Here is a 17,727-nt window from a genome sequence, read left to right on the forward strand (position 1 = left end):
TCACAGTTTTAGGGAGCAGCCCATGCCCCGCCGTGGGTCTGGCTCTTGGAGCACAAACGGGCCTCTGCAGGAGCAGTTTCTTGGTAGGATGCGGTACAGGGAGTCCCTTTCCTCTTCTAAGCAATCGCTCAACATGAGCCATGAGTTGGACGAGTCTCCCAAGCAGTCATACCAAAAGGTTGACCAAAGTCCTGCTATGGCGAACCTCAGTGGTCATAATAGAGAGAGGCGTAACAGCAACCCTCTCACAGCCCCACATATGGGTTCGAGGAGTGTCGTCACCAGTCCCGCCACGGACAACCATCCATCGAGCTCCCTCGGTTACGCTGAGCAGAACGGCTTCAGCGTTGCTCCCCCTCACTTCGAGGAAGACAGATACTCCCCCGTCCCGAGCCGCTCTCCTCGCTCGCAAAAGCTCCACAAAATGCGTCACCACTATGAGACAAACCAGGGAGTGTCCTCCCCGGGGCAAGAGTCACGTCCTGTCCTGTCTCGGGCTGAACGCATGGCTGCTCTTGAGCGCCGCATGGTGGCCAATGGCCTCTCAGTAGCGGGCAGATCCAGGACCGGTCCGGGGCTGAAACGTTTAGGGCAGGCCGGTGTCACACACGTGGGACCGGTTCACATGAACGACTGCTCCACCACCAGTGGTTCAGAGTCCAGCGAGTCTGAGGTGGAGACTAACAGGGGGAACTGCAGCAGCCCCCTGATGGTTGGTAATCCAGCGGAGGCTAACTCCACGTCCCCTATACCCAGGAACAAGTTTTCCTTTGGCAGCCTCCAGCTGGATGAGGAGACAGATGAGGACGGGGGCCACGCCTTCAGCGACGACGAGGGCGGACAGATTTTCAGCTGTTAGCGCACAGACCGCTTCCGACCGTCTCCACAGGAGAGTTTAAAGGGTTTAGTTTGGGTCCAGATGGTGTAAGAAAAGCAGGGTTCAGTGGGTGACGGATTATTTCTGTCAGAGGACGACTCAAATCTTCACGCTCCACGTTCACAGCAGTCTTCTTAAGCACAGCGGCACCTGCTAGAAACTTTTTGAGCCCAGCGTCAGCCTCTGTTTCATCGGGAGGTCCTTTCGCTTTGCGATATTTCATGAAGGAAGGAATCTGTTCAGGGTTTTCTTGTGTGTTGCACGGAGGAGGTTCAGTTCTTTCATTGTGTTAACACGTCAGTGCCATGTTAGGATTTAACACTGAACAGCTACTAATTATTGAAACCCACAGAGACTACAGAGAAGTTTTAAACTTGAGATTAATCAAAAGACAATTTATTGTTGCAGTTGCACTTTTTCCTCACATTCTTTGCATTCATTGGTCATTGAGAACAAAAGTGTGAGTCGCTCAGTTTCTATGTCTCAGATGCCTTATGACTTTCCGTAGGGAAATACACGAATCATTTCATTATTGTCTGCAGACTCTTTTCTATTAGATTGATTAAGTTGGTTAAATATTGCACAGCTTTCTGCATTATACACTTTTTTTGTACTCATTATACGTCTATTGTCGAGTCTTAAAAGACCCGTGGATGTATAATTGTGGCAGTAATTGTTAACTTTATAGACATTTATTGGGAATAATCCTGCTGTCTTGTTTGATTTGTTGATGCTGCCTCTGGCTTGTGATTGTTGCGAGAGCAGGGAGTTCTGTCGTGTTTGGTGTCGGAGTGGAAACTAACTAACATGCTGCAAAATACCGATTTGAAATCATGATTGGTATTTAATTTTGTTTATGTTTACAGCACCTTCTGCTCTTTACTGTCTTGAAACAGAAACATTGTGTTTTATTCACACAGGTGGTTGAAATCGGCAGGAAATACAACAACAGGAGTAGATATGAGCTCATAATATGTTTTATGAATAGCGTTAGAAAGAGCAGCAGTGGCTTGGTCAGGCTGAGGGGAAGGTAAATGTCTGTTGCAGCGGTAGTTTAGCCACTCCACAACAGTTTATGGCTCTTATGCTCACTATTCACATCCCCCTCTGCACTTGACTCCTGCTCGAGTGTCTCTGTCAGTGTTCAAGCTCCGACAGCTATCGCGTCCACTAGATCCAAAGATTGTAAAGTTCTCAATCGTCTTAACAAACTGGCACTGCACTTTTCTTATTTTGGTCATTTCTTTTGCACTTCTGCCCTCATGTTTACTTGTGTTTGTTTGAGAAAGTGATGATTTTTATATCACATTTCTGTTCTGTCTTTTATTTCTTTGTCCAGTGTAAGCTCTTGTCTGTCTGCATGAAACTGTCATTATCTTTTCTGTTTTGTTTTTCCCCCCCCAAGCTGCATGTAAACCTGTTTTGTCACTCACTACAGTCTGTGTGGTGGAAAGAATCTGGGTTGCCTTCTCTGCTATGATCCAGCTAACGTATAATTATCCCAGAGCAGATAGAAACATCAGGTTGAGGATGACAGGATCTCGGGAATATGAGGGGAAGTAGAAGCAGGTTTTTCAGTAACAGTGTATGTGTGTACTGTACGCGTGAAAGGCAGTTTAAGGGCAGCACCTCAAAGCAGCGAGTCTCTCGGCTCATCCATCACTGTCGTCTGCTTCTGCTTTTGTGCTCCCAGACGTTTTTAGCGTTGACGTCAAGCAGCAGAGTGAGATTTTGTGGTTTTATTTTGTATGTGTGTCTGGATCGACTATACTTTATTAGCCTTTTAAATGACAGATGTGTTTTGGATTAATTGATATTTCAACATTATCAATTGCTCATTCACAATTCTTCTGTTATTCAACATGGACACTATAAAAGGTGCACCCCAGTTGCCTGCGAGAAAAGGTCCCCGTTTCGACCTTAGTTGGGTGTCATACCCCGCTCTTTCTCCCCTTGTTTCCTGTCTGCCTCTCCACTATCATCTATCCCAGTGTTTCCCAAACTTTTTTTATGGGAACCCACTTTTTAAAAATGTCAAATCATCGCGACCAAAATCACAACAGGCCTCATCTTTAAATCGTGAGAAGTGCGAATTTGTGCGTAAATGAACATTCCTGACGTAATTTACTGCCATTTCCGCATCACCTTATATTATCTTGAATAGCTAAACCAGCCATGTCGAAGAGATATGCGTTTGATGAATCAAATAAGTGCATTTAGGCAGCGTTAACAGGCTATCTGTTTTGTTTTTTTCCCTCTCATCAGTAAATCAAACAGAATGTACGCTAGCCTTTCATATTCGATTCAGTATCTGATTATCGATAGCAAAACTTTTTCTAAGCGGCATGACATAGATCACTACAGCACTATGAAAGAGAACATATGTTTATATGAGGGAGTTACTGGATCACTGCAGTGTGAGGGAACCCTTTCTGGTGCACAAAGCTCTCCCGTACACCTGGCATGACGTTCTGCCACACAGAGACTAAGTCACTTGGAGCAGATAGAGAATTTGGTCCAAACAAGGGCTGCAACTAATGATTATTTTCATTGTCGATTAATCTGTTGATTATTTTCTCGATTAATCGATTAGTTGTTTGATCTATAAAATGGTGAAAATTGTTGATCAGTGTTTTCCTCAAATGTCTTGTTTTGCCCACATCTTAAAGATATTCAGTCTACTGTCATAGAGGAGTAAAGAAACCAGAAAATATTCACATTTAAGAAGCTGGAATCGGAGAATTTTGACTTTTTTTTCCGTAAGAAATTACTCAAACAAATGACTCGATTATCAAAATATTTGGCGGTTAATTTAATAGTCGACAACCAATCGATTAATCGTTGCAGCTCTAGTCCAAACCATCTTTGGTTTCGGCTCAAAGTTCCAGGTCTGTGGGTGAGACTTGTGTGTGTTTTTCAACCAATGGTGTCCTCGAGGGTGTTTTTTTTTCCAATGCTGTTCTGCTCTGTCTGCTCTCTGCATAAGCTGAATGTTCTGTAATATACAGCTAGTGCTCTCAGTCACTTCACTGTCACATTTCCTAATTTAGTATAACAGACTGGAGAATGTGATGTTAAAGCAGATTTTTAAGACTAGGAAACCAGGCGGTATGATTAGGGACTGAATTTTAAAACGGCGTATTAAAATACAGTATTTTTTAAAGCTCACTGTGTCACTATTACAAGATGTAAAACTTGATTTGTATTCATGGACTGAATAATGCATGTTTCCTCATTACCAACTGACTTTTTCAGTACGGCAATAACATAATCATAAAGGTGTCACAAGGCTGTTTATTTTAACAAACATAAAGATCTGTTTTATAGAGGTCTGCATGAATTATCGCACTTCAGTTTCTTGTTCACTCACTCAGTGTTCCTCTAGCTGCTCACCTGGCTTTGACCCTTTTTATGCTGCTTTTCTCAAGATTTATATTCATTTAACAATGTATGTTCTTTTAGAGGCAATAAAGATGACCTTCATGACGTGAGGTTTTTCCGGATCTTCTTTTTGAGACCCCAGTCAGTGTTTTGGTGCTCTTTGTAGATACTTCTCCTCTTCACTCTCCCTGTAGTTTTGTAGTGTTGGTTGGTGGATGTCTGTGTAGATTCTCATTTGTAGCGATCTTGTAGATGTGCACTGTGGTTTCCACTCCTTCCCTCCTCATAGTAAATCCTTCCCAGATTTGCGCTGGTGCGTTGAGCTGGTTCGTGTGCTTGTAATCACTGTTGTGTTTGCGTCGACACACCAGAGGACGACAGGGAGAGGTGGGCAAGTCACAGCCAAAACATAGTAAGTAAGCTCAGTGAACATCGTCAGTATAGATGACACTTAGTAAGCTATTCCTCTTGATCGTCCTGCGGCATGCGCCTCAGCTCGCCTATTGATTGACGTTGCACGGAGGCTGCCAGAGATGTCTGGAACTGTAGAGTGAGTCATCTCATCAGTTTTCCTGTGTGGCAGAAGGAGACTCTGATCCTGGGTCAAACTGTGGTTTGTAAATACTTCAGATTATAGTCTGCATAGTCTCCCAAGGGGTGATGTTTGCCATGTTGGATTACGAATTGAATGCTGGAAAGTCTGATTCATATCAAAACGTCAGCAGAGTGTCTCAGGAATTTGACTTTGACTGTACAGCTGCAACTATCAATTTTCATTAATCTGACTATTATTTTCTTGATTAATTGATTAAATGTTTAGTCAAAATGTCCAAAAATAATGAAAACAAGTGACATCTTCAAATGTCTTGTTGAAGAATGAATGAAGATATTCATTTTAGGGCTGTCAATTGATTAAAATATTTAATCGCGACTAATGGCATGACCGTCCATAGTTAATTGTGATTAGTCGCAAATTAATCACACATTTTTTATCTGTTCAAATGTACGATTATACAACAAATCGTCTACTTTTCTGTGACGTATCATCTCCCTGACTTCATATGAATTCTCACAGCGTGCATCTGAGACTTGAATGCAAATGCTAAGAATATGCCTGTTGTGTTTATCTATTTGAATCACTCACTTGTTCATTTTCTCCCCTCACTTTTCGGTTGCTGACCCCGTGCAGGAGTGGTGCCCAACAGCCCTCACCTGTCTGCGTCCTCTGGTCACTCCCACGGCATGGTCAACGGTCAGAAGTCACTGGAGCTGTGCGGTCACAGTCCCGACGGCCGGCTGCCTTCCCCACTCACCAGCCCGCTGCTCAACGACGCCGGCAGCATTCGCACTGACGATGAAGACGAGGTTCGGAGGAAGGTTTGTAACTTAATGGTTCAGCTTCACTCCAATAAGTTGCCTTGTTGTATGAGTTTTTTAGTTGTTGTTTTTTTTTATTTTCTTTCTTTACTAAGCTTGTGCTTCAAAGCCACTGTCACATACTGAAAATAGCCCTGCACCTAGATTACCTGTCCTAAATAACTCTCCACAGGGACTGAAGCTGAGTATTTTCCTGTAAGTCTACTCAGAGAAATAGGTTAGACAGGCAATACACAAGCTGGACTTACTCATAGTTGCATAGTTGATTTGTTCTTGCTCACTTACTCACCAACTCTCCGACCAGGGCTAGGTCAGGGCTGCACGATTATGGCCAAAATGAACTCTAAATGTTATCCTTTTATTTTGTTATTGTCATCTATAGTGGTTATTTGGATAAACACACTAAACACACAATTCAAATGTTTAGGAAATAAATCATTGTATTTATATTTATATATTCGCTTTGATAAAAAAAAAATCTTGGCATTAGTCGTTCTAATTATATATTATAAGCTGCTTAGAGCTAGTGTTGGGAAGTTAAACAGGTCAATTCTCTCTCTATTATCTATTTTATATTGCTGTGAAAACATCTCCAAACTGGATTTGTTCAAGTTTCTCACCAAAAACTACATTTTACAAGATTACATTTGAACGCATCATGATAGAGTTATAATTTACCATCGCCCAATACAAGTTTTTACTAAGCAGAGCTTGAACTCAACATAATGTACAGGACTTGCAGTGGTGACAAATTGCAGCTTTATGTCTTCTTCACTCACACTGAAGAACTTCCACACCAACGACATGTCGTGTGTGTTTGTGTGTGACGTTACTGTCGCTGTGTGCTGATGTATAACCATCATGTGGCGGCTGACCGGCAAATAATGCGATATATGAGACTGCTGAAAACCGTCTGGCTTCGTTCGGTTGCTGATTGACGCTGCATCTCTAGCTGTTAGTTAAGGTAGCACTTGATTTATGCAGCAGAGTTTTCTTTGAGCGTAGCACGCATATTAACGTCAATTTCGCAGTCGATCATGGTCATTTAATTGTGGGAAGCCAAAATTGTGATTGCGATTGATATTCCATTAATTGTGCAGCCCTACGTTTGGTCCATTAAATGTCAGAAAATAGAGAAAAATGTCCATTCCAAGCCCCACAAAGTCCAAGGCGATGTCTTTAAATCTCTTGTTTTGTCAGTCCAAAACCCAAAGATATTCAAGATAATTGCCGTTTATTTTTCTGTCAACTGACTAATCGATTAATTGACTACGAAAAAAAGGAAAACTGTTGAATTTTGCGGGCTTAGGGTGTCCCCCTTTGCACCCTCCTCTTCCCGTGCTATCTGCATGTCTGTTTTGATGTCCTTTGAATGTCTCCGTCGAATGTCTTTTTTGTATAATGTCTTAAAATACACCATGAAAAAAAACGACTCGTCCTTGCTCACTGTCTCCTCTCTGTGACTTCTTTGCAGCGGTTCCCAACAGACCGGGCCTACTTCATCGCCAAGGAGCTGTTGACCACAGAGAGGACGTATCTGAAGGACCTGGAGGTGGTGACTGTGGTAAGAGAAAAAAAAAGAAGCCTCCTCACCCAACACGCTTCTCCACTGTTTGTTTTCTCCTGTCCTCTGGGGAGAAAACATTGATTATTCCGGTTAGCTGCTCCATCGCAGAGTGCCCCGCCAAAACACTGGCACAGGCAGTGACATAGGGATATTTTGGCAGATGCGATTAAATTTTGTATTCATTCCCCCACACCCGCGCTTTGAAATGCATTTATCTGTCTCACTCAAGGCTGTGAATACTAAACTGTGTTTGTGTTTAAAGAGATAGATGGATTTAGCCGCATGTTCCCTCTGCATGTGACTCCCCGTGTCAAGTCTGTTCCTTTAGATTTCACTGGCTGAGTACAAACATATGGACACCATTTCATTTGATGGTATCTCAAAGGCAGAGCAGCAGAAAACAGGATATTAAACATGCAGCTACTTCAACTGGCGAACAAGGAGGATGTTCTCACAAGGCCGTAGTGAAGCGCCACTGATTCGGCACACGCACGTGGAGAAAATGCTTTTCACTGGCGTTTTTAAAGGCTTCCCGTTCTTGTGATTTTCAGAGAAGCCTTTCACACGTCTCATAAATATTTGGGTTGGCTGGTGTCCTCGTTCTTTTTACAGCTGTGTGTGTGTGCTCTCTTCTCATACACTGGTTGGTGCTGCTGTTTGGGGTGAAGTCATCCGAACAACAGCTGGCGCTTCTTCTCAAGCCCTTTCTAGAAAACAACTTTTAACTACCCTTTCCCATCACATCAGATGAATAAAAGCTGTTTTCGTAGCCGCTGACACAATGTGCAACATTTGACTTCAATCTGATTTAAAGCAGCAGTGGGTAGAAATGGAGCAAATATGATTAAAAAAAAAGTTATTTTTATAAAACGGTCACTATAGCCTGACAGTATGAGACAGGTAATCTGAAAAAATCATGTTCCTCTGTGTCCTCCGGTGCTCCTAACGGCATCTGCAAGATTTCACAGACCAGAAGAAAACAACCAATCAGAACCTAGCTGGAGCCTTGTCAACTCCGAGCAGCTGTCAATCACTCGTGAACTCCGATCAAACGGTCAAACTAGGCAGCGCTGATCAAATATGAATCAATATTCTAATTCAATGTAATTTTAGGAACACTGTCATAGTATAAAGAACACACCTAACATATGTACAGTATATGTTACGTTGGAGTGGAACGGGTTCAAACACAGCACAAGATGAACCACTGTCTGCCACAAGTCTTTGCATGTAAACTATTAATTAAAAATCAATACATTGTTTTTGAGAATTGATACAGTATCACAAAACATAATATCGCGATACTCAGGTGTATCGATATTTTCTTTTATTTTTTTATTTTTTATTTTATTTTTATTCGGAAAAGGAAATATCACAGTGTATATAAAACCCTTTTCCAGTTTTTATGTACATGTACAGGATATATGAATATGCATGGATAGAGGCATGCATATGCCGCTGTGCTTGTGGGTTATAACTCAGTCCTCTGGAGAACTGTAGGTCCTCCATCTTCACTTTCTAAAGTATGTGGCCGCATATACCCTTCCACATGTACAGATTTCACACGTCTACACATATGCACATCAATATTCATCTGCATACCCACACGTATGCAGCCTACATGCCCATGCCTACGCCTACATTTACCATCAATACTGACTGGACAGCCACATAAAAAAGGTGGCAAATTTTCCCTCTAATGTAAATTAAAACAGTATCTTGCTTCATGCCACATTGTCTTACTTGAACTCTGATGCATATGTGTGTGTGTATCTGTGATCTCAGTCTTTCCAGAACGCTGTAGGACAAGATGAGGCGACTCCAGACTCTCTGAAGACCACCGTCCTCTCCACCTTCGAGCCTCTGCACAAGTTCCACGCAGGTTTTCTCAGGGAGGTGGAGCAGAGGCTTGCTCTGTGGTGAGACTCATTTCACTCCGTCCAGTTATGTGGTGGTTTGGTTTTAGCCCAAATTCATCACAATTTATACCCCCTTTTTTTTTTTAATGAGATTTATTGGCATTTAGTCTGAGAGGGCGACCCGGTCCCTTTAGATGACCTGAGGAGCTATCGTCTCCATGGCAACAGTCGCGCTGCTCCACGGCCGGCGTTTTCTTGCCTGTGGGTTTCTGCTGTCTGATCTCCTTAATGATGTTGTGCTTTATTTGATACACACACCGAACTACACACACACTGAGACATGCAGGCAGTGATGCATGAAGCCTGCATGTCCGAATTTACGGCTATTATCCGCAGACATAAAGTGTTTTTATTTCAAAGCCTATTCTGGCGAGTCATCGTTAGAACTCTACATTGAAGCTAAAGTGATATTACAGTCAACTCTGCCGATAAGAACCACATTCAAATGTGTACACAAATTAACTAGCACTGCATTGTGCCTCTTTGCATACTCAAATATCGTAGTAGAGATGTTTTTGTGACCATGATTAGAAAGCTGTCTGTCGTAGATTAGGAAGGATGTGTTTTACAGACTGGATCCCTAAAGCAACTGCTAAAATGCTGTCCCAACGTAATAATAAATATTCTGAATGAACCCAGTAATGGCAGCCCATTACTCCAGCACCCTGTGTGGGGGAAGTCATGCTCAAGGGAGACACCTGCTGGTGGATCTCCGTCTCAAAGTTTAAAGAGCTCTTTCCAACTTTATTGGATTTTTACTTGCATGAACTAAAGCTCGTCTGAATAATCAATGAGCTTTAAGTGCTTTTGCGTGGCTTATTAATTCGCTGTCTACAAATGGCTCCATAATGTCTTGGAGATTAAAAATAACTTCTGCTGATGTTTATGTGTTTTAGGGAAGGACGCTCCAATGCTCACATAAAAGACTACCAGCGCATTGGTGATGTCATGCTGAAGAACCTTCAGGGCCTGAAGGTGAGGAATCAGTCTTGCACTCACACTCTATAATTACAGTAATTAATTAAAGGGCAATTTCGGTATTTTTCAACCTGCACCCTAGTTTCCCATGTTTTTGTGTATAGCTGACTAAATAGGGACAACAAGTTCTGAAATTGGTCCCAGTATTGAGGGATAACGCTGTAACTGGCAGCTGCGAAACGAGCTGTGAGGGCAAGTGAGCAGCGTCAATGTTATGTTCATTACAAGTGTTTGTTTTTGCCACTGATGGGCTCAGATTGTTATAAGTGTCTGACAACATTATGGAAAGAACCCTACAGAGAAATACAATGTTTTTCTTACCTTTCTCTTGATCCGGCCTGTTTGTTATTGTGTCCAAGTCTCGCTCAAGGAGAAGTCTCGTTGTGAAATCTGAATATCTGTATACTCTGGCTCAAATAAATACCATCAGATTTAAAGACCTCATCCACATTGTCAAAATCATCTAAATATTCAGCCATGATATTAAAAATCTTTTAGATAACACTAAGCTACACTTTCTGTACTCCCAACACAACAAACTGCCCGGCTGGCACTCACGTTTCCACCATGGATGTACTCCACTATTCCACCGTTGTCTTCCGGTAACACGTCACCTCGATTTCAGAACGAGACTTATCCTTGAGCAAGACTCTTTCCATAATGTCAGACACTTATAATAACATTTAGAGCCTGTCATGGCAAAATCAAGCACTTTTAGTGGACGTAAATGACGGTGTCAGCTTGCCCCATTAGGATTAAATTGCAGCCTGTGAGCAAAAAAACTGTCTACAGCGCTCTCCCTAAATACTGGACCAATTTCAGAAATTGTTGTCCCCATTAGGCAGTTAGCCACAAAAACATGGTGAAATAGGGTCGAGGTTGAAAAATACCAAAGTTACCGTTTAATACTCATTTATGTGTGCCATATTCCACCTTTGTCCGTAGCCCCTGACAGCAAACCTGCATAAACAGTCTGAAGTTCTGTTGGAGCTGGAGAAGGCGTGCAGGGGGTCCCGCAAGTTGGAAGGTCTCTGCAGGGACTTTGAGCTGCAGAAGGTCTGCTACGTCCCCCTCAACGTCTTCATCCTGCGGCCTCTGCACCGCCTCAGTCACTACAAGCAGATCCTGGAGCGCCTGTGCAAACACTACCCAGCTACTCATGTGGATTTCAGGGACTGCAGAGGTACTGCGCTCAGGGCTAGTGTTCATAGAGGCACATTTAGGTCTTCCGGTGTTGTAGAACAGTGGTTCCCAACTTAATTTCCTTGCCGCCCCACCAACTTGTATCTAAGAAAAACCGAGCCGCACTTCACTGCTGCCTTGTGTGAATTCGGCATAAGTCTATTTTTATTAAATCAACTTACTTTAATTAATATTAAGTATTAAGAAATATATTTTTTTCAATAGTTGTATATATAGACTTTTGTAAAACATTATCCAGTAAGTGTGTTATTATGATTTTAGTTATACATGTGCAAATGCCATTTTGACACCCTCAGAGCAGACAAATCCTCACACACCCCCTGTGATCTTTGGCGCCCCCTGAGGGGGCCCGTACCCCAGGTTGGGAACCACTGCTGTAGAGTGATTTTAACAGTCCATGTCCAATAATCTCTAACCCCTGGTTGGTCTGTAGCTGCTCTGGCAGATGTGTCTGAGGTGGTGGAGCAGCTCCAGGGAAGCCTAATGAAGATGGAGAACTTCCAGAAGCTTCTGGAGCTGAAGAAGGATTTGATTGGCGTCGACAATCTTGTTGTTTCTGGTCGGGTGAGTTTAAAGCTTGAAAGAACGGACTGGCAGAGGTTTTTAATTCTCTACAGACACCCTGTATAGCAGGCCTGTTCAATTAGTTTATTTAGAAGGGCCAGATTTGAAAAACAGTGAAGTGCCACGGGGCCGGACATTTACATTTCTGTTTCAGATCTGCAAAGCTAGGAATTTAAATGTGAAAACAACACACCTTTTAAATCTTAGTAGGTTGTTGTTTTAATTAGCTTTATAGAGTGCTACAGGAGTGAATCCTAAAACCTGGAAATGAGTTTGCATTTTAGCACTTCTTGTCTGGAAGTCGATGGGTTTTTAGTTTTGAGACATACGCCTTTGTGTAGTCAAAGATAGAAGTTCTCTACTTTCCTGTAACTTTTAGTACTTATGTTCATAAAAGAACACACTAAGAACATAAAAGAAAACATGTATATGAATTTTTCAGGACCTTCGCCTTGCTCAGTTTTCAGAGTTTTTTTCCCGAGAATTTATGTTTTTATAATCTCGCAAATTCTGAGTTTTCTCTCCGAATATTACCCCCCTCCCCCGGCTCAATTTTAGTTTTTTACCTACAATGGCCCTAAGGCCCATACGCCATTGTATTTCTGTGTTTAACAAGACATAACTAATAAATGGAGTAATTAGCATTATTATAATTATCCTACTAGTAAAATGATGATCTTCTAATAATCTAACCTGCTAGCATTCTAAGTTTATGGGTGTTTACGTTGTTTCTAAAATAAAAACACACAGTATTGCTTTTTACAGCATGTACTGTAACAGCATCAATAGCATGGGTGGTAAAATTAATGAACGGTAATAAACTCTCTTATTGGAAGACATTTTCTTTTTGAAAATACTTTTTTCATATTTATAAATGATCAAAGGGCCGGATTCAGCCCATAGGCCTGCTGTATAGAACGTGTCTAATAAATGATGCATGTCTTTTTCTGTCTTCTCTTTCTCAGGAGTTCATCCGGTTAGGCTGCCTCAGCAAACTGTCTGGAAAAGGCCTGCAGCAACGAATGTTTTTCCTGGTAACACCCACTTTCTTTTTAGATTAGGTCACATCGCTAATCAAATTATTTAGCCGAGTGATCTCAGCGGAAAAATAATCATGCTTTCGTCCTTTCCAGCTATATACATCACTCAGATGGTGTTGGCAGATGTTGTGCAACTACAAAAAGCTAATTTCGAGGAAAAATACCACATGTTGCTCAGACAGTCTTGGCATGCAAGTGTTTCACACGTGTGTTTGATTTTGTAGCAAATACAACTTTGATAAACAAAGTATTAAAAAAAAATGCCATGTGCTGTAGAATAATTTACACTCAATCTTTTCTTTGTGGTCGTTTTGACAAGTTGTTTGTACTTCCTTAGGATTATTTATTGGATTATATACATTCAGTTTAGTCATTTAAACAAAAAACAGACTCAATGGCGTTGGGTTTTGAAAGATTGTTAATTTCCATTTTCTCCCTCCCCTGCCTCTTTGGCGATAGTTCAACGACGTCATAGTGTACACGAGTCGAGGGATGACGGCGACCAATCAGTTCAAAGTGCACGGGCAGCTGGCGCTCAATGGCATGACAGTAAGTGCTGTTTCTCCCAATTGAACACAAAGTGCGTCAAGCAGCTGTCACCAGTTTGTCATTACTGCAGATAAGCCGCTGTATGAACAGCTCTTTCAACGTCTCCCTCCACCCCCCAACACACACACACATAGTCACAGACACACTTTCAGGACGGCTACACATGTCCTTCTCTCTCACTTCCTTTTCATCATCCCTCCCTCCGTCTCTCCCTTTCTGTCTATTTTTGGTCCTTGCTGTCCCAGATACCGCTGCTCTCTAATGTTTTTTCTGTGTCTTCCAGATCAGAGAGAGTGAAGATGAGTGGGGTGTGCCGAACGCCTTCACATTGGTTGGACAGCAGCAGTCGTTGGTGGTGGCAGCAAGGTAAGAACAGCGGTCAGCAGCGCACAGACACCTTGTACCTGCACCTACAGTTAACCCAAAGCAAACAGTGGCCTTTCTTCTTCTGGAGTGTCGGGATTTTGGTGTGGAGACGTTTTTGAATCGTTACATGAACTCGTCAGATGCGGTTGAGATCTCACAAATAATGACGTGTAGAAAAACTAATTATTTCCACTGAGACGCTTTGTTTAAATCCTGTTTTTGGCACCCTCGCTTTACAGTTTCAGTTTTATGTCACTCTCTAAACTCTCTGTAATTAAAGTCTTCTTGTTCAGCTGCCGTCCTCCAGAGGAAATAGCTGATAAAGATGTTGATATGCTCATCAAGGTCACTTCCAAATAATTACCTCACAGCAATTAAGCTTCTCTGCACATTTTCATATCTTTTAATACTTTATTTTTCACGTGATGGAATGTAACTAAGTACATGTAGTCAAGTACTATACATCAGTACAATTTTGAGGTACTTAACTTGAGTATTTCCATTATATGCTACTTTATACTCCACTATATCTCAGAAGGAATTATTGTAAATTTTACTGCACTACATTTAACCCAATTAACCCAGTGATATTAATAATATTGCTATGAACTAGGGCTGTTACTCGATTCAAATATTTAATTGTGATTAATCGCATCATTGTCCATGATTAATCGTGATTAATCACTAGTTTTATCTGTTCAAAATGTACCTTAAAGGGAGCTCTGACACGTATTTAATACTCTTATCAACATGGATGTGGACAAATATGCTTGTTTTATGCAAATGTATGTATATATTTATTATTGGAAATCAATTAACAACACAAAACAATGACAAATATTGTCCAGAAACCCTCACAGATACTGCATTTAGCATAAAAAATATGCTCAAATCTTAACATGTCAAACTGAAGCCAAGCAGGCAACAACAGCTGTCAGTGTGTCAGTGTGCTGACTTGACTATGACTTGCCCCAAACTGCATGTGATTATCATAAAGTGGGCATGTCTGTAAAGGGGAGACTCGTGGGTACCCATAGAACCCATTTTCAATCACATATCTTGATGTCAGAGGTCAAGAGACACCTTTGAAATTGGTCATGCCAGTTTTTCCTCACCAAAATTTAGCGTAAGTTTGGAGCGTTATTTAACCTTTGCGACGAGCTAGTATGACATGACGTATGCACCAATGGATTCCTTAGGTTTTCTAGCTTCATATGATACTAGTATCTTCACTCTAGCTTTAAAACTGAGCCCGATACAACCTCAGAAAGATCGATTGCGGTAATGCGTTAAAGAAATTAGTGGCGTTAAAACGAATTTGCGTTAGCTTTGACCGCCCTACAATGTACACATCACTTCTAACTTCAAACCCAATAACAATTTTTTTACTAATGTGTTATCTTCTGGGTTGACATGAATATACAAATGCAGGAAATAACATTCACTGTTAACATTGCCACTTTTTTCACTGTGACAAAAAAGCACTTTCCTGCCTTCAAACCAACACTTTGCTGATCCAGAGCAGATGGTGTCTTACTGTCTTTTTAAGGAGGAGGATTTGGCAGGACACCTGGACTAACATGGATCCAACTTGTGACATTCTTGTTCAATGGACTATTTCTAACCGCCAGGCCTTCCCGTGGTGACTAATGATGGCACATGCTGAACATTTTATCCATTTGTGTGTGTTTTCACTCTAGTTCGCTAATGGAGATGGAGAAGTGGATGGAGGACATACAGATGGCGATAGAGACGGTGAAAACCAGCAATGGGCCTTCGTCTGACATTCTGACCAGCGATCTGATAGAAAACAGTAAGTTACTACATAAACATACAGCTGCATATAAAATGTCTCCTCGAAAAATATACAGTGGATCTCAGAAAATACATTTTGAGTAAATTAAATCTCAGAGATTACGTTTGGTTTGTGAATGATCTGACATTGTCTGTGCTTTAGCGCCCTTCTCCCCTCACCACCCTCCTCATTGTCTAGCAGTAACAACCTCCTGACTTTCCCAGAATGCCCTGAGGACTCCTCGGTGGAGGCGGAGTCTGAGGACGACATAACGGCGTCGCACACCTCGCTGGAGAGGTCCGCCCCTCACCGTGGTAACACCATGGTGCACGTGTGCTGGCACAGGAACACCAGTGTGTCCTTGGTGGACTTTAGCGTAGCTGTGGAGGTACCGGCTAAACCTCAGACCTGCCTCTCCCCTCCTGCTTCACCGTTTTCTTTCTCTGTGTCTCGCTGTATCTTAATTCACTTTGATTATCTCTCAGCGGGAACAGTATCCTCCTGCGCTGCACTCCATCATCGAACCATTTCTTACTTAAAGACATAGTTAAGGAACTGAAAATGAGGCTCATTCTTTTCAGTTTATTTGTCAAAATGTGCATGGCACAAACAAAAACGGGGACCCACTTTTTAAAAACAGCGCTACATATGGACAAACACTTCACATGGCACCTTTAAACTAATCTGCTCCTGAAAACTGAAAATGATGGGCCTTTTGAATTTTGCATACATCAGATAAATGTTTATCGTAAGTCACTGTAAGTTGTTGTAAGCTGTTTATTTGCTCTACTTGCAGCCTCGGTGAGGATACTGTTCCCGCCCTCCCTCTCTTGGCTAACAGTAGCCTGTGTGACGTCCTTATCTAAACTCAAAACTGTGGCTTTCCTGTGTGCTTCTGTCCTTTTTCTCCTCCCCTGGCACTTGAAGTCTCTGATCGTCTATAAATAGAGAGAGAGAGCAGTACGTAGATGTGCTAAACGTCCTCATCTCACACCAACAGAACGGATCCTGTTTTGCCCTGATCTAGTTCTGCTCTTCCTCTGTAGTTGTAACCACGTCCTCTTCACAGCTTTGCCTGGACACACTGTCGTCGGCCTCCGTGTTTATCCCTGCCACTGCATGCCTGTGTTTCACCGACTCAGTCTCTGTGTTTCTGTCCTTCCCTCCCTGTCTTGTTTTTTCTCTCTCTGTCTCTCTCTCTCTCTTTTCCCCATGCGTCTGTGCGTTCCTCCGTGGTAGAGGACCCTAGTCCAGTCAGTGAGAATAAGGCCCCCCTGGTGGGGCCATCCAGTGGCCAGGGACCAGTGCCTCTGTCTGTTATCTGCTGGTACCGTGTTCAGAGCCTCTCCTTTAGTGAATCCTGCAGGAGTCTAGAGGTAAAGGAGCCAGGCAGACAGGAGAGGCCCCGTGTATCTGTTTACTTGAATTCACCATAAGACAAAAAAGTCTAAAGTGCTTTGTAGAAAAGAAAACCAGATAGAATAGAAGTTGCAGATCAGTGACAATTGGTTTGACAGAAACTTGTAATTCAAGATCCAAAATGAAATTCACGATAGAAGCACTACCATCATTAAACATACTGTAACAGAAGTATTAAAGTACTTACTTAGCAACAGTAGATTTACAGTTTATTTGGAAGTATAAAATAAGCACAGAAGTTAAACGGAGGCTGGCAATATTCTATATTCACGTTATTGTCAGAAAATGCCATGAAATGACCAAAACCAACAATGAGCCTCATGCAAGAACTTTAGCGCCCTTCTTTTTGTATTCTTATCTTAACTTATCTTAAAGTTTGTGACCCGGCAGCCATGTTGAGATCAGTTGAGGAAATACCAAGCACCGCCCACCAGCGGTGTAAAAGCAAACTTTCTCATTTTACAGCTAAACAGTACCCTACAAGATGTTTCTGAAAACATTTGAGGTGAGAAATAGGCATTACACTAACATAATATTGATTCTTATTTAATCAGCGCTGCCTAGTTTGACCGTTTGATTGGAGTTCACGAGTGATTGACAGCTGCCTCCGTTGAATGAACAGCCAATAGGAACGCGCTCTCTCTCTCTGAAATGACCTGTGATTGGCCAAAGCCTGAAAACAGCCATGAGGA

At 42.0% G+C, this 17,727-nt stretch overlaps 1 protein-coding gene across 4 annotated transcripts in view; it reads left to right on the forward strand.

The window, feature by feature from the left end:
• Positions 1 to 17,727, forward strand: part of LOC141782634 (FERM, ARHGEF and pleckstrin domain-containing protein 1) — a 91,155-nt gene that overhangs the window by 69,089 nt on the left and 4,339 nt on the right. For 2 of the 4 annotated variants that reach the window (XM_074659227.1, XM_074659226.1), the window contains exons 14-24: positions 5,448 to 5,635; positions 7,110 to 7,199; positions 8,988 to 9,121; positions 10,018 to 10,096; positions 11,045 to 11,282; positions 11,736 to 11,866; positions 12,832 to 12,900; positions 13,366 to 13,455; positions 13,739 to 13,821; positions 15,522 to 15,634; positions 15,841 to 16,004. In XM_074659227.1, the coding sequence (XP_074515328.1) occupies positions 5,448 to 5,635; positions 7,110 to 7,199; positions 8,988 to 9,121; positions 10,018 to 10,096; positions 11,045 to 11,282; positions 11,736 to 11,866; positions 12,832 to 12,900; positions 13,366 to 13,455; positions 13,739 to 13,821; positions 15,522 to 15,634; positions 15,841 to 16,004 (1,379 nt within the window). Of the gene's footprint in view, positions 1 to 5,447; positions 5,636 to 7,109; positions 7,200 to 8,987; positions 9,122 to 10,017; positions 10,097 to 11,044; positions 11,283 to 11,735; positions 11,867 to 12,831; positions 12,901 to 13,365; positions 13,456 to 13,738; positions 13,822 to 15,521; positions 15,635 to 15,778; positions 16,005 to 16,855; positions 16,993 to 17,727 lie in introns of those variants that run through there. The other 2 variants (XM_074659229.1, XM_074659228.1) reach the window with 2 other exon arrangements.

The sequence above is a fragment of the Sebastes fasciatus genome, chromosome 14, assembly GCF_043250625.1.
Source record: "Sebastes fasciatus isolate fSebFas1 chromosome 14, fSebFas1.pri, whole genome shotgun sequence".
Lineage (NCBI taxonomy): Eukaryota > Metazoa > Chordata > Actinopteri > Perciformes > Sebastidae > Sebastes > Sebastes fasciatus.